Source organism: Gouania willdenowi, chromosome 8 (genome assembly GCF_900634775.1).
Source record: "Gouania willdenowi chromosome 8, fGouWil2.1, whole genome shotgun sequence".
Lineage (NCBI taxonomy): Eukaryota > Metazoa > Chordata > Actinopteri > Blenniiformes > Gobiesocidae > Gouania > Gouania willdenowi.
Window position 1 is genome coordinate 6,034,811 of NC_041051.1, and position 25,284 is coordinate 6,060,094.

The 25,284-nt window shown below is 42.7% G+C and overlaps 1 protein-coding gene across 2 annotated transcripts in view; it reads left to right on the forward strand.

Annotated features, from left to right (window-relative positions):
• rai1 (retinoic acid induced 1) overlaps positions 1-24,600 on the forward strand; it is an 87,677-nt gene extending 63,077 nt beyond the window's left edge. For both annotated transcript variants that reach the window (XM_028454512.1, XM_028454513.1), the window contains exons 2-5: positions 9,316-15,876; positions 16,029-16,122; positions 16,882-16,931; positions 24,119-24,600. In XM_028454512.1, the coding sequence (XP_028310313.1) occupies positions 9,394-15,876; positions 16,029-16,122; positions 16,882-16,931; positions 24,119-24,127 (6,636 nt within the window). In that variant the 5' untranslated portion in view covers positions 9,316-9,393 and the 3' untranslated portion in view covers positions 24,128-24,600. The remainder of the gene's footprint in view (positions 1-9,315; positions 15,877-16,028; positions 16,123-16,881; positions 16,932-24,118) is intronic.
• The last annotated feature ends 684 nt before the right edge of the window (positions 24,601-25,284 follow it).

The window sequence follows — 25,284 nt, forward strand, 5'->3', positions numbered from 1 at the left end:
CTTCAAAGGGCAGCTGCTGGCAGCTGGCCGCTGTAGGTGACTGCACTGGAAGACAGAATGAAAAGATGGATGGAGGAAAGGGATAAAGGCGAGTCTTATGGAGGAGCATCGCATATAGGAGCGCCAAATGATTGTACCAGAGGATGTAAATTAAAGTTATATGAAGACATAAGTATAAGATTGCTTCTTTCATTCAGTCTTAACAACCCGTGTACTGTTTGTTCTTTGGTTATTCCGTTTCAACACCAAATCAAAATAACAGATAAACAGTGTTTTTTTTGTTTTACTGACTTAAAACCTAAACACAAATACAGAAAAATCAAAAACCAGACAAGTAGCGTTTTTCTGTTTTAAAATTAATTCTTGTGTTTGTGTGATATTTGGAGATTTACCGGGAAACTATAACGAGAGCTTCATGTTTTAAGCTCCCCACTCAGAGAGGATCCACGGACGGGAGCAGACAAAGAAAAGAGCAACGCATAAGTCACATTACTGATGAACTGGTGAATTGAAATGTTATTAATACATAAATGAATAAAAAGGATGTTACGTAAAACATGCATATGATATGTGATTAAAGTAACCAGAGGCTCCTTATTTCTTGTGTTGACGGCTGCTGTTAGTGGCCAGCGGTATTTATAATGTGCAAAAAATATATTTTTACTGCCCTCAAAAAAGCTGTAATCGTTTTTGCCAAAGTGTCAAATGGTAGACGTTCTAACATCTGTTGTTCATCACACCAGCCTCACAGTCAATAGTCATTCACCAGTTTATCTGGATACTAATTGGACCGTAACACTGTTCAGTAAAGTTGGCAGATATTCACAGATTCAGACTTCCAGCATCAATAACTCTTTAACAAAACATTATTGACACAAAATACGTCTCTTTGCATCGCTGTGAGGTGGACAACATGAAACAAGATCATTTTTATCAAATACAGCAGAGTCAGCCTGCCCCCGTCTGTGGGTCCCTCTGTGTGGTGAGCTTAAAACATGAAGCTCTCATCCACAGTTTTCCTGTAAATATCCAAACATCACACAAAGATTTGATTTTAAAAACAGAAAAATGCTGCTTGTCTGGCTTTAGATTTTTCTGTATTTTTGTTTTGGTTTTAAGTCAATAAAACAAAATAACCACAACGTTTCTTTGTTTTTTTTAATTTGGTTTTAAAATGGAATAACCACAGAATGAATGATAGACAGATTATTGTCAACCCATGGTTTTTTGGTCCAATATTGGACATTTTCTACTTTGCGTTCTGATTGTTTTCTGCTTTAGGAACCAAATTTGAGTTCCAAGCCAAACTCTGGAAGCTGAAAAATGCAATGACAAACACGTTTTCCCTGTTGGCTCAAAGACAGACACGTCTCCCTAGGTTTTCCTCACTTTGACCTTTATTTATCCCTTCTTGCCCAACCTGCAGCAGCGTGTCTGTGTGTCTGCGTGTGCATATGTGCCAGCATCTGCTGTTAAGTTTTACCTCCACTGTAATTCATGCATTTAAGTGTTTTCTGCATTGGCTCTGTGCTCATAATTCCATGCCCACATCCAGGGGAGCGTGTGGTCTTCAACTGTTATGGAACAGACAGCCGTGTGTGAGCCGATGACTCATCCCCAACACCCGAGACGGCGTCATACACACACAGACACACACATTGCAACAACTGGCTTTTCTGACTGAAGAAAAGTGACAAAATTTTAAGCGAGTTTGCTTTTACTGACTTTTCTGTTGCTGCAAAGCATTTTATGACTTATAAACACTTAAAAAGACGCAATGATATGGATTTTGTTATTTATTATAATTTTAAATCTTGGTATTATTTTTTTTATTTCACTCCAGTGCATTTTAGATTGATAAAATGCAGACAAAATTTCATATGGGAGGAGTTTAGGGTTGGGGTCAATTACATTTTTCAATTAAAATTCTGTCTTCAATTATCCATGACCAATTACAACTCAATTATGATTACGGTAACCGGCATTTTGTCCAAATACAATTAAAATTCCAATTAATATGTTCCCCCTGAAGGTCAATTACAATTATATTCTCAATGACTGAAGTTCGAATTCAATTAATCACAATTACTGAGCCTGAAATAAATAAGCCCATAAAACATAACTTTCCACTCTTGTTAGCTTTCTGTTAGCATCTCTTATGATAACGGGTCAGTTTTGACTAATGTCTTAAATCAGTGAGAAAATAATTTTTCAATGTTAGAAATGATAAAACATTTCCCTTCTATCTATGGCCTGGCTGCGCTAAACTCCATAACAATCTAATGTCTAATGGCTTAATCCATCTGTCTGCCTCCGTGGCTTCCTTTGAGTGTCAGTGATAGGCTCCGCCCACTCCATGTCTCGTGTCATAATGTGTGTGCCGATGACCCTGCTGACTTCTAGCTGTGTGTCATGACAACAGGACACTGACAAATGTCAGAGCAGATATTGGCTTCCTCCATCTCTTAAGCCTATCCCTCGGGTGGAAACCCACCCACACAGTCTGGTCCTGAAGCTGTGGAGCGTGTGTGTGTGTGTCCCTTTTCTGTTTGTCTGCCTGTCCACTGTGTTGATCTTGGGGTTATCAAGTAAAAGGGCACGGTATTCACAGAGGAGCGGGTTCTGACTGGAGCTCTGAATAGGGCCAGTGATGGTTGGAGGCTTGTGAATGCTCTCTGAGCTGAGTTAAAGTTAAAGTGCACGTAATTAGGAAGTGAGCACAGTGAGATCACTGATTGGAAGCAGCAACAGAGCGAGTTGCTGCGTTATTTGGGAGCGTGCTGTGTTAAGCAGGCTGTTAATGGCAGACACTAGTGTGTGCAGAGGTGTAAAGAGTACTGATATATCCTATACTCAAGTAGTAGTACAAGTAAGACATACATGAAACACTCAAATACAAGTCAAAAGTAGCTCAATTAAATAGTACTCAAAGTAAAAGTTACTAGTTACTTTCACCCCCCACATTTATTTTTGGTAATACATCTTAACCACGGTTCCCTTGCAGACAGTAAACATCTCATGTATAAACTTAAAGGCCCTATGTTATGAAGCAAGATTACCTCTTATCACGCTAACTTCCAGGATTTAATCAGTGTGTGCTGGAATACGAAAGCTGGCTGATGTTTTACGGAGCTAAATCTCCATGGTAACTTAGGCTGAGTGACTGGCCTGGTCGGGAGCAGGTTTTGTTGAGGCTAGAATCTTAGCGAGTACTAAAGCCCCGCCTAATGACCAATCAGTTCTCTTAGAAAACAACCTGCCCATTGTTAGAAGATCCTGGTTGGTGCACATCTGACAGTTGTGTTTAGGAAAGAAGACTATTAATGATAAATGCAATCATTTCATTTACCGATGACAGCCTTTAGGAAAGATATAGATTTATATCTGATGGACTGATCTACAGTCAGCTGATGAAGCCTGTGTATGCGGATATGACGGGTGAAGTCATATTTATTCATTCATATGCTGAGGCTGACCGCAATGAAAACAATGTGCTCTCATCCCAGTGTGTGTGCGATAAATAGGTCTACTTGAATAGAAAAACATGTGTTCTGTAAATAGTTAGATAGATTTCTTTATTGTCATTCAACATAACATCAGAGATGCACTGCAGAAAGTGATTATGTTGCATTTTAGCCACAACAAAAAACAGTTGGATAAGCAGTGAGAATAAAAGAATAAAAATGATAAAAAACCAGGTCAGAGAAGGATGCAGTATAAATATATAAATATTTAAAGATATCAGTGCAAAGTCTATGTGCAAGAGATAATAAAGGTAATAAAGGGAAACGAATCAGAGCGCTGTAAGTTTATCATCCTATCCAATGGATTAATATCATAAATAATCTCATGTTTTTACGCATTCACAGAGTCAGCGATTCACCGCCATTCAATGCACGCTGAAGAGTTGTTGCTCTTTGCTGTCATCATGAATTTAAATTCGTCATATTTGTGTAAGATCATTAGCTGTTCCTCCATTTAAAAAAAAAAAAGTCGCTCTGCCAGTTTTCTCTAATGATTGGTCAGACACTGCAATCTCCACCCCTTTTATGTGAACGCGCACATACCAAGGCTTGGCTTAAATTAGCGTGTTGTGATCGACCGTCGTAAGACAGCTTCTCTCTGATAGGGAATGTTTGGTTAGTTGAAGCCTGCTAACAGAGATTAATCCAGGATATAATTATCTACATTTGTAGCATAGGCCCAAAAAGGAATTTATGGTAATTTATTTTCCACAAAGGCATCTGTATAAAATAAAAGGTTTCTTAAAATGTAATTTAAAAATAATAAATGAAAACACCAATAACCAGGACTTTTTGTTTAAAAATGTCCCCATTCATTTCGATTTCAGGGTTTTAAGATTTAATGGCTTCAACTTGAACTGTTCATTCATTCGTCAATGGATTTCAACCATTCAACTTTTAAAGGTCCTATAACATGCTATTTTTCATTCATCTCCATTTGTTCTAAGAAACCCAACAACATAGTATTTGAGGTTCATTTTCCCAAACTTGCCTGTTTTCCAGAATTTTAGCCCCCTGAAAAGTCACTTTCTAAGCAGTTCTAAAAACAGGCTGTGTTGGAGCCTACTCATGCATATTCATGAGTAGGAGTGTCTATCAACGCTGACTTGTCTGCCTCGCTCTTGCGAGGCAGATAAGTGATCACCAAAGCAATTTAGTCTTTACTATCCACAAACTGTTGTTATGGTTTTCAGCCCAAAAACTGCACATTACACTAAAAAACATGGATATTTAAGAGACTATTGTGATTGTGAGTCCGTCTCAGCGCTTCAGGCCATGTGTTTATAACAGCAGCAGCAGCAGCGGAGATCAGCTGCTTCAAACACTGGAGTGTTAAGCTGCAAAGTCACTTTCTTCTCCTCCTCATCTATATTAACTACAGGAATAGTGCATTTAAGGTGATCATCATTTATTTTGTCCAACCGCTGCATCACATTGTGTCACAAACACGCCAGATCAAGTCAAAGGCATTACAAGGCGATATAACGGATACTAAAAATGGAACGACTCAGCACATTGAAAAATTGCGTGCATGGGCGTGGTTTGTAGGGGCTTCGCTTGTACTGTACCCGTGGCTGCAGTTGCATATACTTGCATTTGGTACTTACACTGGCAGCAGGCACTTCCTGAGGCGGTTCAGACTTCAGTGACGTCAATAAAGTCTGACCGCTCGTTTTTCAGCAGAGGGCAGAGCAGCAGCTCAGGGAGCAGGATTAGTGAGGAGATGCAGGAAGGAAATCCAATAATAATTTGGAGGTGCTTTTGATAAGGATTTAACATTGTAACAAGATTAAAAGCTCAAAAAAGTTGATTTAGCATGATATAGGCCCTTTAAGATAAGCAGCTGTTTCATGGCTAATGCTAGGCTAATGCTAACGCTAGGTTAATGCTAGACTAATGTTAATGCTAATGTTAGGCTAGTGCTAATGCTAGGCTATTGCTAATGTTAGGTTAATGCTAATGTGAGGCTAATGCTACTGTTTGTTAGCTATTTCTAATGTTAGCTAATGCTAGCTAATGCTAGGCTATTGCTAATGCTAGGCTAATGCTAGTGCAAGACTAATGCTAGTGCTAGGCTAAAGCCAATGCAGTGTTCAGTGATGCAGGCCAGCACCTGCATCCTCACTTGCATGTTCTTTAGGAAATGCAAATATTCTAATTTACTTAGCAACGGTTGGGTGTGGAAATGTAAAGAATAACTTTACTTCTTTTAAAATGTAATTAAGTACAAGTAAAATACTGATTTAGAAATATACTCCAAAAAGTACAATTACAAAAGCAACTCAATTACTGTAATGTGAGTAAATGTAATCCGTTACTTTGAGTGTGTGTAAGGGTGATGGGTTGAAAGAGGGAGCGTGGCTTGTTTGCGTTATTTTTGTGAGTGAGCTCAGCTTTGGTGTGTGAAGAGGATTTTGGTTGTAGAGTTGACTGTTGTGTAATGGTGTTGTGTGTCTGTGTCTGTCTGTGCATGTGTGTCTGTGCGTGTGTGTCTGTGCAGTATCCTCCACGGCATCTCCTCCACACCAGCAAACTGCGTCTGTATGCATAATTAACCAGGGCGACTCGGGAGGTAAACACACTAGAAGACGCTCCATTCCTTCCACTGTGTGTGCCTGCATTTATGTGTGTCACTGTGTGTGTGTGTGTGCGCGTTTATGTGTGTCACTACATGCGTGCGTGTGTGCGCGGTTCTGTGGGTGCTCGTACATTTGCATGTGCACGCCTGTTGGTGTCAGGAAGACGGAGAGCAGAAATGAGATTTGGAGCGAGAGTGTTGGAGAACCGACAGAGGAAGAGAGCAGCTTTGTATGTGCGGATGTGTGCGTGTGTGCAGAGGAAGTAGATAAATCCCATCTTGAGCTGCCTCTGAAGATGTTGTGATGAAAAGGAGGGAGAGAGGATTAAAAAAAAGAGTAAAGGGAGGAACTGCAAACAGTCACAGCTCTGCGCATTAGGAGCATCCAGCGGAACAATCAGATTCAACCTCATCTCCGCTCTTACCCTTCCTCTGCTTGTTTTTCCAAATATTTTATTTGTGGACCCCCTAATACAAAAAATGAAAAGGTCACAACCAATATGCAGGGGTACACGGACTAGCACACTAAGGTTTACAAAGTCATATCAAGTGACGCCGCCATGATAAGAAGCAGAACTCATCCATCGTTATCAATCACTCGTCTTGTCACTCACAGCAAAAAGCCTTGGGCTAATTATTCTTCCCACCACTTTATAAGTTTGTGCAGATTTGACGCTTTTTCGATGCATTTGTCCATTTATGCGTAAAGCGCGTCTGTATTTTGTATTTGTATGTGCAATGTTTCCTCCAGCTCATATTTCCCATGAGCCCAAGCTGTAAAGCCCACTCAGTAAATCATCTATCCTCCTCCATTCTCTGCACCCCCCACACCCCCCCATTCTCCTCCCTCTTCAAACTTATCTTTCTATCTCTCCTCCACAGCTTTCGCATCCTCCTATCTCCATCTCACCCCCCCTCCTCTCTCACTGGGCTGGCTTGTTTTCTCTCTCTCCTCCCATTAGACCCCCACAGCCTTGTTGTCTTTCCCGTCTCGTTGCCCGTCTTCTTTCCAGTCCGTGTGAGAGATTTGAGCAATGAAAAATAAAGGGAGCACGTTGGTGAAAAACAGTGAGATAGTATAGTATGAGGAAGAGAATGGTACCTTCTGTGCACAGAAAACAATGTGTTGGGTGACACACGAAAAACAGTCATCTGAGGATGGGAAAAGGAGGTCAACTCAATGAGGAAACACACACATACACACACACACGATTTGTCAAACAACAAGTCCTTCTTGAAGTGTGTGTGACAGGGAACTATAGGTGTGTTTCTTCTCATTCCACTTTCTACTGCTTAAGGAATCAATCCGACCCCCTAATAGACAAACAGACAAACACAGAGATAGATGGGTGCATCAGCAGGGGCAATTTGATGATCTCAGCATGACTGCCTCTCCTCTCTCCTATACCTGACCCCAACAAGTGACGTCGTGCATCCACAAATCCAGCCGCCACTCTGTGATGCATTGGGGATAAGTGAAAAGAGGAGGCGCAGCAAAGAGGTTGAGGGAGGACGTGATTGGAATACAGACACTACTCACACACACTTATCTATTTTTGATTAAAAAAGAAATTGCTGAAGGAGGAGTGGTGTGAATTGATTAGGGAGGGTAATTTTGGAGGTCCGTGCAATGCTTCAGGTAGAAAATACAAGAAAAGCCAATAAAGCACATTTTATATTTGTGCAGAACATAGAATAAAATGGGAACACATGTTGAGAAACATCAGTAACATTACAATGTTGGACCACTGAAAATAATCTCCTTTCAGTGAATCCTCTATATCAGTGGTTTTCAAAATGTTGGTTCAATTTCTCCCTTTCTAAATCCAAGTACCCCCTTGTTCAGCTACAACATTTTGCTTAGAATACTATGAAAAGACAACTATAGAGCATAAGGATGGAATGAATGAGTGATAACACACTATTTTGTAAATGTTAGGAATAAAACAGAGTTTAGTGGCTCCTGGATAGACTTTTTGCAACAGTTTTTATCATTTCCGTTCATCTCATGGCTTGTGTTTTCAGTTCATGGTTTAATCAAGGTCATTTCCACTATCATAATTATGATTATCATTTCTAACTAAAGATAAACATTATAAAACCCCATATTTGTAATGCTTTCATTTGTTAATTTTCCACTCTCTCTGTCTCAAGTACCCCATGTAGTACCATCGCGTACCCCCATTTGAGAAACACTGCTCTATAATATGTGCTGAAAACTCTAGCCTTCCATCTTCTACGAGCATTTTATTTAGGTCGTGTGAACCAGCGTCCTCACACACACATGCACTCAGAACCCCAGGTGGAGCTGCAGGAAGGAGGACGAAGGATCTCTGTGGGCAACTATGGCGGGGGTATGAGAGGATTTGTTTTGGACTGTGTGAGCCAGTTTTCTGTTGTGTGTTTTCGTGTGTATTCAAGGTACTGCCAAAAGCTTTGGACCAGCATATATATGTACAAACAGTCACACATAGGCTTTCTTGTGATAGAATAGGTGCACACAATAGTCACAATTTGCTTTCCTTTGTCGTGCACACACATCTTGTGTTAGGGATGAATAATGCCCCTGTGCATCTGGTGGGATGTGCACTGCTGTCCCCGGGGTGGGTTGAACGCTCGGATATTGTGTTGAAACTGGCTCATGCTTACACACACAGTCGCACACAAACACACAAACACAGGCACACAGCTCTATCTCAAGATGACTTTTTTCCTTTTATAGAAGAGGCTAAACGCTTTAAAGTGCTTCTTTCTGCTTTTCCTTCTGTCACGTGAATGCACAAGAACACATGCAAATCAACATGTATGAAAAATGACACATGCACAGATAAACTAGAAGTCACACTATTCCACACTCTCTGACACCCCTTCTGGTCAATTGGACAGCAACATGTATAAACAACAATAAAACATAAAACAAGCACATACCATATGACTTCCTGCATTGCCTCAGAAGAAATTGGGATTTGCTTTGATGCAGGGGAAGAAAAGGATAATATGTTGCAGTGGACCAAGTTAATCAAATGAAAATGAGCCAGAAAAGCTTGTGTGAAAATAGCCCTTTAAGTAATGTATCTAGGCTTTAGTTGGTTCCAGTCATGGATGTGTTTACATTTCAGTATAAAAAAAAAAAAAAATTGAAATATGGATTTGTTTACACTGATGCTAACCCTTCTTATCCATTTTCTCTTTCCCCTCTCTTCCTGTTTCCAGAACTCCAAACCCCCCTCCCTCACCCCTCTCCCATCTCACCTCACCTCCCCCTCCCTGCTCTGGCTACAGAGGAGAGTTATGCAGTCCTTCCGTGAGCGCAGCGGTGGTTACCACAGCAACCAACCTTGCTACCAGCAAGAGCACCATGAATTATCTCGACTAGAAACCTATCGACAACACCCACATCATCCCCAGCATCCAGGCCCCAGTCCCCATTCCGGCCCAGGCCCAGGACACACCAGGCCCAGCTATGAAACTCATTCATTAGCAAACCCCACGGGCATGGCACCAGCTGGAGGGCCAGGGATTGGCGGAGGGCAGAAGGACTGTTATAGTCAGCAATCCTACCTTGGTTACCCAGGCAATGATGGGGGCAGTGGACCTGGAAATGGAGGCTCAGCACCTTCACAGCCAAAAAAGGCATTCAGAGGAAGCAAAGTGCCTCCACCAAACCCCAATCAGCACCTGCAGGGCCCTGGAAGCTACAGCAACCACATGAGTGGTGGAAATTACTCAGCCCAATATGTAAGTGAGGGCCACCTGCAACAGAAGTGGGAGGACCCGAGGCAAATAGCACAGTATGACCAGGAAATGGTAGGACGTTTGGAGGGCGCCGGCACCCCTGCACCTAGCTCACAGTACATTGACCAGAACATGCTGGGGAACTCCCAAGATCACTGTCAACAATCATCTACTCCAGCCTATCGAAGCCCCCATCAACAGCCCCACCCTCCAAATCCTTCCCCTGCACCCCTCATGTATCCTCAGAGTCATCTGCACTACCCACAGCACTCACCATCTCCATCATCCTATATGGAGAAGTTTAGCCCTATGCCACAGTGTTACAAAGGTTTCAGTATACCCTCAAATTCCCAGTACAACAGACAGATGAGCACTCACAGTAATCTAAAACAAGTGGGTTACAGGTCCAACAGTTATGGTTATCAGCCACCTTCTTCAAGGGCTTATGAACAGCAGCCCTCTCTGCAAGGCATGGGAAACCCCCAAGAACCCCACTCTAAATATCAACACTTCAGTCAACCACAGCAAAATTATTGTCTGTCAGAGCTGTCTGTCAGATCACCAGAACAGTACTATCAAACATGTAGTCCTTCCTCAAGCCACTCCCCTGCACGCTCTGTTGGACGTTCCCCTTCATACAGCTCTACTCCTTCTCCTCTAATGACAAATCCAGAGTCCTTCCAATATGGCCAACCCCCCATGACCCCTGGGGCTGCCTCTTCAGCATCATCCTCTTCAGCTGGCATGCAAGAGCAAGCCAGCACAAACACGATGTTGATACCCCCACGCTCACACCCCTCCCCTAGTGTACAACATGCAGCCTCTCACAGCTATACTACAACACCACAGGTCACCACCATGAAGGAACGTTTCTCAGAGAAGCTATTAGCAAATCCTAGTTTATGGAGCTTGAATGCTCTCACCTCTCAGGTGGAGAACATATCCAATAATGTCCAACAACTCCTGCTTTCAGAGGCTCTGGTAGCAAATAAGAAAGCTGGAAAGCGCAGCAGTGGTGGAAGCAACAGTAGTGCCGGAAGTGGTGCATCCTCCAAAAAGGGAGAGGAGTACAAAAGTCCTCCATATCCTGAGGGCGGGGGTAGTGTTAGCGGCGGCCTAATGCAGGACCCTTACACTACTTCACAACACCATCCATTGCCTATGGAACTCCATGAAGGGGGTTACTCCAGCAGTAGTGATGAACAACTGGAAAGGGGCTACTACTACTATGGGCAGGGAAGAAGTCCAGCCCAAGCCCTAAATAACACTCAACTCAGTATGGATACAGCCTCTTCATGCTCTATGGCATCACCAGATGACATGTCTACCAGATCTGGAGACTCAGGTCTACACAACTTAACCCCTGAGCCTACCAGATGTCAATCAGTGCAGGGAGCTGATGGCATGAGTACTCCAGTTAAGAGCATTGGTGATGAGCGATCCCCAACAAGCATAACAATGCCCAGTCCTATGATACAAGAAAACGACTCTCCATCTGATATACAGCAGGTCAATGACCCTGTAAAAGAGAATTTTGAAGAATCAGCATGGACAGAGAAATCCACAGACAAAGAAGAGCTGACTACAGAAAGAACATCTGATATTGAAACACATTCAGACACAACTAAATCGACAGAGAAACTGGAAAGCTGGTCAGATGAGGATAAAAGCCCGGCTGTTTACGGGAAAGTGAACATGGAGGTGACAGAAAGAGACTATTGTAATGAAATGGCTTACCAAAGGTTCCAGAGAAATTACAACCTTGACGTAAAAGAATCAGAAAGGTCACCAGCAGTTCTCTCTGATTCTAGCCAAAAAGGTACGTTTGGCCAGGAATTAAAATCTGAAATGTTTAAATCAGAATCCCCTTCTGCATCAGAGAGCTCTGAGAAAACTTTGCCTTTCACTCCTTGTGGTGAAATTGAACATAATCAATATTCCACAGAAAAAGAGGACAGCTCAACAAACACTTCTCCAACCCCTCGGGTTGACGAATTGGAAGATGGAAACTCTGACATGGGAAATGGCAGAGATCTGGTTAATGAAGAAGAAGAGGAAGACAGAGGAGAGGAGTGTGCAGAGAAACAGGAGCAAAAAGACATGCAACAAACATCTTCTTCTCCCTCTTTAGTGTCTGCAGAGGATCAGGAAGAACAAGGAGATGAGGATCAAATTAGCCTCTCATTGACAAAGGAGGCAGTGAACATAAAGGCTGGACCAGAAAAAACTTCTACAGATATTGACAGCAGAACAGAGGGGCAGAGCACTGAGATACATGCTGATCATGAGTTTACAGGGGCACTTGCACATCCTAACCCAGCAGCTATAATCCCAGCCACAGGAGCATCTGCAATGGAGACAGCCATTGGTGATACAGCTCCTCAGCCCCAGTCTGCTATGCCAGTTTTTTCTGCTCTTAATGATAAGTCAACACCTTTAGCTCAAGGAAGAGATCATATTGATCACAGTGATGCTAAAGTGCTGGAACCAGACTCTCCTCAGCTACCAGGAAAATCAATACTTCCCTCAGCACCCTCATGGGCAAACACTCCACCCTCCCCCAAAAAGGGAGATGAGGACATGGAACCAGGAATTAGCTGTGCCAGTGCTGTGACCCCCTTAGCTAAGCCAGAACCTGTGGCTCCATCGGCTCACCCAAGGGCATTTGGACGCAAGCACGCCAGAGGAAGAAGAAGAATTCTGCAATCAGCCGTTGGCCTCAGACGACAGCTAAGCTTAGAAAGAGAGCTGAAAGAGGATGAAAAACCTCACTCACCTGTAGAAAAACCAGATTTGCCACCAAGCAAAACAATGTTGTACTCAGATGAAATGGACCTTGTTCATCAGGAGTCGATTGGTAGTCAGACTTCCAAAATGATAGCTGATGGTTTTTCCTCCAGAATGTGTACTCGATCATTTAATGCTCTGGAACTGGTATCCAAAGCAGAATCTCCTGTGAAAAGAAAACCAGGACCAAAACCAGGCTCAAGACAAGGGCACAAACCAGGGCCAAAACCAGGAGCAAAACCAGGGCCCAAGCCAGGCCTAAAGCATGGTTTAAAATCAGGACCCAAACCTGGAATGAAACCTAGTCCAAAGATTTTGGCAATTGAACCAGAACAGTCTCTGAAAATTGAGACCTCCATAAAAAGAAAACCAGGACCAAAACCAGGCTTAAAACCAAGACCTAACCCTGGTCTGAAATCTGGATACAAACCTTGCTCAAAGCCTGGTTCAAAACCAGCTATAAAACCAGGTCCGAAAACACGGCCTAAGTCTGGACTGAATCCTATAGAGGTTTCGGTCTTACCAGATACTGCTCCAATAAAGGCCCCTGTTGGGCGTCCCAAAGGTTCAGTTTCTAAAACAAAGCTAACACAAGAAGAACCACTTCAACACTCTGTGGTGATGCAAAGCAGAAGTCGGAAGAGCTCAAAAACACCTGTACCACAGGTGATCCAAGGGACAAAACCAAAACTAGAGGAAGACACTTTGACAGATGAGGAAATAAAGGGAAAACAGGGGGAGCAGAAGAACATGGTCTTAAGATCGAGAAAGCCCTCACAAGATAAATTACCAAAAGAAAAGGTCAAAGGCGAAGTTATTTCATCCAACGCATCTACTGAACTTAAGGCCTGTGATGTCTCTTTCAATGAAGAAGACATTAAAATTGTAGAGCACATGCAGACATCTATTTCTGACACCGTCACAAACATTGTTATTCCAAGTGACCCAATGGCCACAACAACAGTCCCAATAGAGGAATCCAATGAAAAGGCACTTGTTCCAGTCAAACATACATCTAGCCCAGAACTACCTGTAGTGCAAGTAAAGAAAAAGAGGGGTCCAAAGCCCAAACTAAAACCTTCACCACTCCAACCCACCAAGCTGGAAGATGTTGTCTCTGATACTCAGGAGAACGTCCGTGGTTCAAAAAAAAAGCAAGGGCCAGCTAAAAAATCACCAGTTGTCATTCCTGTCACAAAAGACACTCCTCTCAACATAAGTGGACTTGACTCCACGAGTGATGTGCCTTTGGTTCCTACTCAGTGCCCTACTAGAACTAAAGTTCTTCCACCTCGCAAAGGCAGAGGGCAAAAATATGAAGCAATGGTGCAGAAGATAACATCTCCTAGCTCAAAAAAACACCTTCCAATTACCCAGCTTGACAGCAATTTGATAGATGAGGTGGCAGTCAAGGTTTCGTCTGAACCTGAATTCTCAAAAGAAAGTGAGATCTCTACGCTGATAAATAATGCTGAAGTGACTGAGTCTACACAAGAGGGAGGGAACAAGTGTCTACAGGCAGAGAGGAATAATGATGTGACAGAGCAAAATAAAGAGCATGAATTAAGTCAAGAATTACTGACCACTGAGGTTGTTACAGAGATAGAAAAAGAAGAGTTTGAAAAAAAAGATGAGACAAAACAAGAAAATGTCCAGCCAGAATCGCAGCAGGATGGCATAGAGGACAAAGTTTTCTGTCCAGTGAAGGAGCCACTTGAGGTGAATACCCCAGGTGAATGGGGTATACAGTCTCCGAAAAGTGAATCTGCTGATACATCCAAGTCAACCAGAACTAAAAGAAAAAGGTGGGCCATGGTAGAAAGTACTGATGTTTCAGTTGTAGCTTTGGAAGCAGGGGGGCTAATAATTACAACACCAAGGTTAGCTAAGCAAAGGGCAATAAAAAACAATCACGAGATGCACCTAAAGCAGAGACGAAAGAAGAGAAAAGATATTTCCACAGCAGAAGATTCCGAGACAGCTGATATGACAGCCACTAAAGAACCTGATCAAAAACAGATTGTGAATGTAAGCCCTGCAGAATCCAAAGTACCTCTTCCTATGAGTGCAGATGAAATTGTGGAAGCAGCCCAGAAAACAAGTGTGGAGCTTATCCAAAAACCTCGAAGAGGTAGAAAACCAAGCACTAATCTAACTGAGAGAAAAAGAAGCAAAACCTCACCACCAGATTCAATTCCTGGAAAACAAGTGAAGGTTTACAAAAAGCCTGGGCCTAAACCTGGGATGAAAGATGCTATTGAGGTCATTGAGGCCGTAGTGAGGGCTGCAGGTTGTGAGCAGGCTGAAAAAGAAGAAAAAGGACAAAAGGAAATAAGGGAAAAGGAACCGACAGAAAAACATGAGCCATGTGATGTGGGACCTGTGGTAACAATCACTGAGAAGGAGACTGATACTGTCTCAGTGAAAAGAATCAGACGTAAAACACTTCACCAAACGTCAAGATTAGCTTTCTGTCCTTATGTACGCATTAATAATTCTAGAGACTTCTCTTCATGGTGTGCAGTGGTCAACAAGCCAGAAGATGCTGTAGTATTTCAGAGACGTCGGAAAAAAGGCATCCTCAGAATGAGGAATCCATTCACAGTTGCAAAGATAGTACCCCACACAGCAGCCATGCTACAAGGACCCATGGTGAATAAGCTTTTGTTGTGCAGAGAGCTCACCTGTAGTCTTTGTGGAAAGCCAGCAAACTATAAAGACTTAGGTGATTTATGTGGACCTTATTACACAGAGGATGCTTTTCCTCGAAAAATCTTGACAGAAGCCGGACCCTCAGAACATTTCAGAGAAGAGTCAAAGAAGACCTATGACAACAACATTAACAGCAAGACTGAAGATCCTGGTATCTTCTTAAAGAGTGACTGTAAAGGCAATGCAGAAAAGGAGGAAAGCAAGCATGTTTTTACTCAAGAGGGAGGCATTGGCAGGCGTCATCATTGGGGTCTGCGACGAGCAGCGAGAACAGACAGGACAGGTGTTGAGGGTTTTTCAAAAAAAGTAACGCTACGTGAGCGCTTCAGAAGGATGCAGCAGCTCCAGGCCCAACGCCAAAGCTCAGAGACTACAGGAGACTCAGAGGGTAGTGACAGCTTTTTTCAAAGGCTTCAAATAGAAGCAGAAGCTAAGGAACACTGGACTCATGAGAACTGTGTCATCTGGACCAAGGGGATAATAATGATTGCTGGGAGGCTGTATGGACTTACAGAAGCTGCCAAGAACTCTGCGCAAACGGTATATTTATAGTTACAAATATATATATATATATATATATATCCACTTTACGATAAGATTTTAACTTTTGACATTTCTCTTTATCTTTTTGTGCTTCTATTGGTTGACTTTCATCTCTACTGGTATTGGCCTATCTGTCTGACTAACCCCAGAGCTGCTACAAGTGCCAGATTACGGGAGCGTCCCTCAGCTGCTGTTGGAGAGGCTGCTCTCATAAATACCACTATGTCTGCGCCAAAGAGATAGGTAAGAAAGACGGGGCAACAAGAGATGAAAGAGCAAGAAAAACATCAGCAAAAAGAATATACATAATTAGGGAATATGTTGAGAGATATATAGATGTTACAAACATGACCAGAATACATATGAAACTGTAATCATGATTGACTACAGGAAGGGTTTATTGGGTGGCACTGGTGAGAGCAAACAGGGCAGCGAGGAAAGAAATGAGGAATCTTTGAGGATAGGGAATGATGATGGCAAGGTGGGATCCTGGAGTGAGCCAGATGGAGAAAAGAAAAATGAAAGAGAGTGATGGGTGTGCAATGTGTGTATTATTGACTACGCTCCCTGTGGAACCATTCATGGAATTGCCTTGGAAGTAAATGCACTGAACGTCTGGATGCATCTGTTTTTGCACTCCTCCATTTGTAATGCGTGTTCTAGTGGCCCATCCCAGTGTGTGCCTGGGTCTCAGAACATCTGACATGGCTTATCCACCACTTACCTCATACCTAGAAAGTACAGTGTGAGGATCAGAAGGGCTGCCATATCATTGAAGCTGACGTACATAGTCAAAGCAAGGTCGACTCTACCTTTCTTACATCCCTTTCCTCTTCCTGCATGATTTTCCTGTTCACCTCTCAGCCCTTTAGTTGGGGTTCTTGTCTAAGTAACACCGGTGATGTGGGAGTGTGTCATAATCTTGCTTTTGTGATTCATTGTAATCATGTTAGCAACATAGTTGAATACTGTCCAACATCTTAAATGTCTTTTCTTGCCTAGGCTGCACATTCCACGAAGACGACTTCTCCATCAAATGTCCCAAACATGAGGTAAGGAAAGTTCCACATTTACCTTTTGCACCAATAAATAAAATCTGTAAATCTTTTGTAAGAATGATCCTGAACCAATCAAAAAATGTTCCCTAAAGATAATGGTGATGATCTGGAAAGGGTTTGTGTGGAATCACAGACAAACTTTTGTATCTCTAGCTCAAGAAGTTGATATTGGTAATGAATAGGGTGACCCTACCTCTACCCAGACATGTCCTCTTTTCACATCTTGTCCTGAACCTCTATAAATGAATGAAAATGTTCAGGTTTTCTAATGACCCTGAACATATTAATTTAAAAGACCATTACTCCACTAATATTTGCTCTATCTATGAAATTTCTGAAAGCTAATGAGTTGCTCTTTACAGTCAATATCATGTCATTACGGCAATCTTACTCACACGTGATGAAATTGTTAAAGATCTGGCTTTGTTTAAACAAAATTGTCAAAAGACTGAAAGAGATAAAATACCGGTAGATTTAATTAAAAATTGTCAGTGGAAAAACCCTCCTTAATGATAAAACCTCCAAGGCGGTTCAGAAAAAATTATCCTATAGGAAGTTAAGGTCACAGTTATTTACTGAAGTGTATATTTAATGTAAGCTTTAAGGTTTATTGTTATAGTTTTAATTCAGGAGGAAATGATTCTCATTGTTTCAATGATTGAGAGATTTTAAGAAGGTTCAGTTTTCAAGGACAGAATCTTATAATGCATAATAAAGGTGATTGACTTCAGTCAATCACCTTTATTATTTGTTGTGAAAAGAGAAAATATTTTTTAAACCTTATGGACAATAACAAATTATTAATCTACTACATTGTATTTTAGGTCGATACAAGAAAACGTCGAGTACTTTGAGGATGACGAGGTTGGACAAAGTGTCCTCTTTTTTGGAAATCAAAATCTCGTCACCCTAGTAATAAATAAAGTCAGGTTTTTTTGGAGGAGCAGAGAGCTTTATTTGGCACACAAGGTTATATTGTCCAATTGGGGAGTTTGTTCCGTATTCTTTTAGCATCCTTTGAATAAATTAACAAATAGTTTTATTGAAGGTCCTACCTCACACCTCATAGGATGTTAAAGATCTCTTGCCAACAGGTCAGGGATATTCTGAAAACTCTAGGACTAGGAAGGTGGTCTTAAAGCTCTGTAACATAATGTTTTACTGGGTTGTTGCATTCCTGCAGGACACACGCCATCTTGTGTTGAATTGTTGTCACTGCAAAGCTGCTAGGAAGGTCATATACAGGGGTGGAGGTGGGTGGGGATGGGTGTTGGAGTTAGACATGCTGACATTCAGCAGAGAGCAGCGGTGCAGTGAGCCACCCCCCCTCCCCCTCCCCATCGCGCAGACTAAATGAAAGCTGTCTACTGATCAAAAAACCACACCCACCCTCACTGCCTCACATCCTGCTCACATGTGCTCTCCTCCATCTCTATCCCATGTTTCTCTCATTATTTCTCATTCCTCTGCCTATTTCCCTCCATGTTCCCTTTATATTTGCCTCTATGCTCCCCTGCTGCTTCAGTTTCTCACACTGTTCAACCTCTCATCTCCCATTTTCACCCTTCCTTATCCCATTCTCTCTCTTTCTATCTCATCTTCTCCACTCCTCTCCCCACCTCCCTTCACCTCAACTCCCACGTCTAAGCAGCAGAAATAGAGTGTCAGGAAAGGAGCGAGAAAGCAAAGCGAGTCATAGAAAGATTGTTGTTAGCGAGCAGAGACAGAGCTGTCATCAGCTGAGGATCTGAGGGCTTACGTTTGTGTGTGTGGGGGGGTCTGTGTCGAGCCAATTTACGCTGAGCAGCCTAATCAAAGGGAAGTGCAGGCACACACCAACAAATACTCACTGATACACACATGATATACACATAGGCATACATCTCCACAAATGCCCCCTCCCCATCCACTAACATACAGTATTTCCTCTGCCTATGCTTACAGTCTCCAATGTCAATACCATATGATGCAGTGTCCACAGATTTCTAAATACAGGCCAAAAAGACTAAATGGGGCAGTTACATGTACCTTGTGTGCATCTGATCTGAGTGGAGCTCTGATGTGAGACATTGATGCCGTTCTGCAGAGCCATGTAACGCAAAGATGCAAAGCTTTCCTTAAAGGAGCTGGTTCATTGCTCAGTTTACCTGCAAGTGATCTGTTCGTATGTACCTTCACGTCAATCAGCCAAAACAGTGTAACTATCTGCTAGTGTGGTATAGATGGGCCACTTCTATCACAGCAGGGCCCAAACAATGTCCTACATTGATGTCAGCATTTAGAATAATAACCAATCTGAGAATTAATACTGGAAAGAACAAATAGTTCTCTTTCATGCATTTGTTTTCGAGGTCTCATTATCAGAATCAGAAATGTTTTAATGGCCAAGTAAAGTTTTTAGGACAGTACAAGGAATTTGTCTTGGTACAAAGAAAAAAAAACAAAGAACAAAGAAACAACCCACCAACAATAATAATAATAATAATGATAAATATAAAGGATGAGGGATAAATAAAGGATAGATAGAGAATAAAGGATAAATAGGATATAAATATATATATTCAGTGGGTGACTGGAGGTGTGTTCATGTGGATAGTGGCAGAGGGAAAGAAGCTGTTTTTGTGTCTGGAGGTTCTGGTCCTGATGGACCAAAACCTCCTTCCAGAAGGGAGAGATTGAAACAGTTTATGATCGGGGTGGGAGGAGTCAGCCACAATCTTTCCTGCACGCCTCAGAATCCTGGAGGCGTACAGGTCCTGGAGGGAGGGCAGATTGCAGCCGATAACCTTCTCTGCTGAGTGGATGATACGCTCTAGTCTGGCCTTGTCCTTGGCCGTAGCTGCAGCGTACCAGATGGTGATGGAGGAGCAGAGGATGGACTGGATGATGGAGCTGTAGAAGTTCACCATCATCTTTGTTGGCAGACTGAACTTCTTCAGCTGCCGCAGGAAGTACATCCTCTGCTGAGCTTTTTTGATGAGGGAGCTGATTTTCAGCTCCCACTTGAGGTCCTGGGTGATGATGGTCCCCAGGGAGCAGAAGTACTCCACAGAGCTCACTGTAGAGTCTCTCAGGGTGAGGGGGGTGAGGGGGGTGAGGGGGGCTGGGTTCTTCCTGAAGTCTGCTATCATCTCCACTGTCTTTAAAGCGTTGAGCTCCAGGTTGTTCTGGCTGCACCAGGACACCAGCCGGTCTGTCTGTCTTTTCCCAGCTTTACGTGCTGCTTCCTGTCAGACAGGAAGTCTGTGATCCACCTGCAGGTGGAGTCTGGCACATACAGCTGGGAAAGCTTGTCCTGAAGGAGAGCTGGGATTATTGTATTAAAAGCAGAGCTGAAGTCCACAAACAGGGTCCTGGCGTAGGAGCCTGGGGAGTCCAGGTGCTGGAGGATGAAGTGGAGAGCCAGGTTTACAGCATCGTCTACAGACCTGTTGGATCTGTAGGCGAACTGCAGGGGGTCCAGGTGGGGGTCGGTAATGTCCTTGATGTGGGAGAGCATGAGGCATTCAAAGGACTTCATGACCACAGATGTCAGAGTGACGGGTCTGTAGTCATTAAGTCCTGTGATCCTCAGCTTTTTAGGGACAGGAACGATGGTGGAGGCCTTAAAACAGGCTGGTACGGTGCATGTCTCCAGTGAGGTGTTAAAAATGTCTGTGAACACTGGAGACAGCTGATCAGCACAGTGCTTTAAGGTAGAAGGAGAGACAGAGTCCGGTCCACAAGCCTTACGGGGGTTCTGTCTCCTGAAAAGTCTATTTACATCTCTCTCTTTGTGATGGAGAAAGGTGTCTCTGTGAGAGAGGGGAGGAGGGGGGGAGAGATAGGGGAGAGAGCCTCTGTAAGCAGCTGTGGTGAGACTGTAGCTTTGATGTGGGGGGTGAAGGTGTTGGAGTGAGGCTGGTCAGAGGTGTGAGGGGGGTTGGAGTCAGGTCTGTCCCATTGTCTGTCAAATCTACAATAGAAGTTATTCAGACTGTTGGCCAGGCAGAGGTCGTTAGCAGCAGCAGGGGCTCTGGGCTTGTAGTTTGTAATTTGCCTGAGCCCTCTCCAGACAGAAGCCGAGTCATTCGCAGAGAACTGATGTTGTAGCTTCTCTGAGTACAAACGTTTGGCTTTTCTCACCTCCTTTCCAAACGTGTACTTCGACTCTCTGTACCTGGCTCTGTCTCCACCCCTGAAAGCGTCCTCTTTGTCTGCCCTCAGCCCTCTGAGCTTTGCTGTGAACCAGGGTTTGTCAATGTTATAACTCACCCTGGTCTTTGATGGAATACAGCTGTCCTCACAGAAGCTGATGTAGGACGTCACAGCGTCTGTAAACTCGTCCATGGAACTGTTTGCAGACCTGAAACCATCCCAGTCAGTACAGTCCAAACACTTCACTGGTCCACTGTTTAGATTCCTTCACCACAGGTTTACAGAGCTTCAGCCTCTGTCTGTATGAAGGAATCAGGTGGACCATCAAATGGTCCGATAGGCCCAGTGCAGCACGAGAAACGGCGTGATAAGCACTGCTTAGTGTGGTGTAACAGTGATCCAGTGTCTTCTCCTCTCTGGTCGGACATTTAATTAATTGTCTATATTTGGGGAGCTGGTGTGAGAGGTCCCCTTTATTAAAAGCACAATGATAAAAGAGTCCGGGTAGGTCCGCTCCATGCACAGGATCTGGTCGGCGAGTGTGCGCTGTGAATTGTGCACATCAGCTGACGGTGGGATGTCCACACCAACCAGGATGAATGAAGCGAACTCACGGGGAGAATAGAAGGGTTTGCTGTTGATAATAAAGGATTCGAGGTGAGGAGAGCAGTGCTGAAGGATCACTATCACGTCGTTACACAAGTTGCTGTTCACATAAAAGCAGATTCCTCCACCTTTCCTCTTCCCGGTGAGCTCCGCGTCTCAGTCCGCTCTGTGAAGTTGGAAGCCGGTCAACTGCAGCGCTGGCGGAGGTGCACAAGCGCACCAGCTCTTTTTCCTCTCCTTCACTGCATGAGCAAAGGTGAGCGCACCTTTGAGTAAAATGTCCAGTAACTCCACAGAGGAAGCGATGAAAGTGGGAAATAAATCTTTGGGCATTGTTGCCCTGACGTTCAAGAGCTCTTCTCTGAGATAAGAGCACTCAGTAGCGGATTTTATGACAAAAACAAGACAAAAATGGGACCAAAATATGGGATATATATACGCCTCTGCGTCAAATCTCAGAAGCCCAATCTCATTACACCAGTCCTGATTGGCTGGTGGAATGTATTCATCTAGGTAGCTCCTCCTACTATAAGTAGAGGGGGCGGAGAATACAACACCATTCAAAAACCTCTTTTCACTCAGAGCTATCTTGCACCGCAGCAGCTTAACCGTCCACAGGTGGAACCTTCTCTGGATTCCATCGCCGGACGCTGCTGTTGATTCTTTTTCTGTTCTCGACCACACTAGGTTGACCATTGTTTTCAACTCAGGGTTTAGCCACTTCCTGGGCCTTGTTCAGGGGAGTGTCTGTTCAGGATGTTTGTGCTGCAGCGAGTTGGTCCTCGACCCTCACTTTTGTCCGGTTTTACCGTGGCAAGGGTGTTCCCCTGTCCTGATCGGAACAGTGCTTTTCTGCGGGCTGGTGTAATGCGTGATACGCTTGTCTGCAATACGGGACCTACCATATCCCACGGTGAGACATCCAAGCGAATGTTATGAAAGAGAACTATAGGTTATTTGCATAACTCCGGTTCTCTGAGTAATATGAGTGAGATGTCCAACCAGACAGCCCTTCTTGCTGGGTGAGTGAGAAGAGGTTCGCTTATATGAATGGCGTTGTATTCTCCACCCACTCTTCTTATAGTAGAAGGAACTACCTCCGGCGGATGAATACATTTCACCAGCCAATCAGGATTTGTGTAATTAGATTGGTCTTCTGAGATAGTGAGACATCTCAAACATGTTACTCAGAGAACTCAGAGAACCACATGGAAACCACAGTTTCCATGTGGAGTCTGTACTACAAAGCTGGATAAGTATGTATGGGATAACGTCACCTAATCAAACATTCTCCATCACAAAACAGCTGTACTCCAAAGCAGGACATGAATATGTTCACTTACAACAGGTGACTTCAGTCAAACATCAGAACAATCACAGAGAAACTGTGTAGAGTAACTTATGTCACAATTACTGAATAATTCTTTAAAGATATGAAGATTTAAAATAATAATAATATAGACCAAAAACAACACTGTTGCTGCAGCTTAAGCAGGAACAAAGGAATGCAGGTAGAGAATTGATGAATGTCAATGCTTAAATGAGTGCGATTATACAATATTAATTCATGGAAGGCACACTTTACTAAGGCACAGACCGTGTCTGTGGCTCTGACGCTGCATTCATACAGCTCAGCCTATATCATGGTGGACAATATTTGTATTTTATACAGCCTGGATTATCTTCCAGGACTGAGGCTCTCTGTGTCACCACAGAATACATAAATGAATGAATGAATGAATGAATGAATAAATATATCGCAGGCTTTATCAGCTGACTAATGTGTCAGTCCATTAAAAATCTATGTTTCCTATAGGATGTCATTGAGTAAATGAAAGGATTGCATCTATGAATAGATATTCTCTCTATTGTCAGTGTCACAGGTTAGTTGTTCAGTGTCTTTAGCCAGCGTCGTAGTACAGGACACATAGAATAAATCCTGAAAATTAGTGTATTAACCAGTTTCGTTGTACAGGCCAGTGTTTATTTTGTTTTTGTTTTTGATCATTTTGTGTGTTTTTTTTCTCCTATATTTTTGTTGTTTTGTTGTCATTACCTCCGCTAAAGAGGTTATGTTTTTGCCAGAGTTCATTTCTTTTTTTAATTGTATTTTAAATTTTCTGTAAACAGTTTAACTCAAAAATGGTGTGTGTTTTTGGAGTCATTTTGTGCTTTTTTGGTTTTTGAGCAATTATTGTGTATTTTTGTTGTGATTTTGTGTATATTTCTGTCATTTTGTGTGTTTTTGGGATCATTTAATGCATCTACTTTTATGGCCACACAAAATTAAGGCAGAATGTGGCCCCTGGGGCCTCCAGGTGCCCATGTCTGTTTCCTAATCCACCACATCTGATTGTAAAGCAGGAGAGGAATTGTGTGTGACTCTTCTTGTTTACAACTTTTATGGATGCTATTTTTTATTCCTCTATCTTCTATAGGACCTGTAAGATATTCCAGTGATCCACATCCATCCCAAACACATGCGCCACCTTCCCAACAAAGCCAGTCACAGCCTGAACAGCCGCTAAAGCACAGAGTTGGACTGATGGTGGACGGACAGGTTCTGATGTGGAGCAAAAAGGAGTGGAGAATTGCTGTGATTTCCCCACCGAGGTGGTGGTGGTGGGGGTTTTGATTCTGAGTCCACGTGCCTGCAGCCTGTTGAACACGAGAGCTGATGGAAACCAATGTGTGTCCAGCCTTGGGTGGAGCCGCTATCATAATCCCACACCTGGTCCACAATGATTGGACAAGAGCAGGAGCATCCCTCTGGCATTAACCACAGTAATACATCACAGGAGGAAAACATTAAAAAAGAAAAGAAAAAAGGGTTACTGATTAAACCAGAAGGACAAGACGGTGTTGATACAAGTGGGAGCGAGTCAAAAGATTTAAATATTTAAAAAAAAAAAAAGAAAAAGTGCAATTCAAACAGAGACAAACTAATACATGTTGTGTTTTGGAGAATGTAAGTATTGAGTTGTTGCCACCTGGGTTAGAAATGTGAATAGATAACATTTTGTTGCATAAATAAAGTCCTAACATCTTGTTTTTTTCACCCATTGTAAATGCTTCACTGAAAACAAGTTTGGGTCTCGAACCGTTAATGAAAATGAAGACAGTATTTTCATATCAGCCTCTCATTATATAGCGTCATTGTTATTATGTTTGACAGAAATGAAAATATTTATACATAAAAATATATAAAGATGAGTAAAAAAAAAACAATAGCTCTATTTAGGAGTTAAAGATCTCTCTTCATATCAGAGGTATTGACTGTTTGAAAAGCATTTGATTATTTCACACACTGCAGAGACGTACATTCAGCACAGATTTCATTCCACATCTGTGTGTTTGTGTATCTAATATGTAGCCTCTTATCGTCCAGCCGTGATGTATATAAAAAAGCCTTTAGGGCAGCGGTGACACCACTGTCGTATCATCTTCACACATATTTAAGTATTAAAAAAAAGTGCAAAAATGCCACACCAGACGTTCTCTTTTATGAAGCTCGTTATTTAATGGTGTATATAAGTATTTGATGCTGTTTAAATGTAATATGTGATGTACTAATATAATTGTGTATAGTATTTCCTAGAGATGT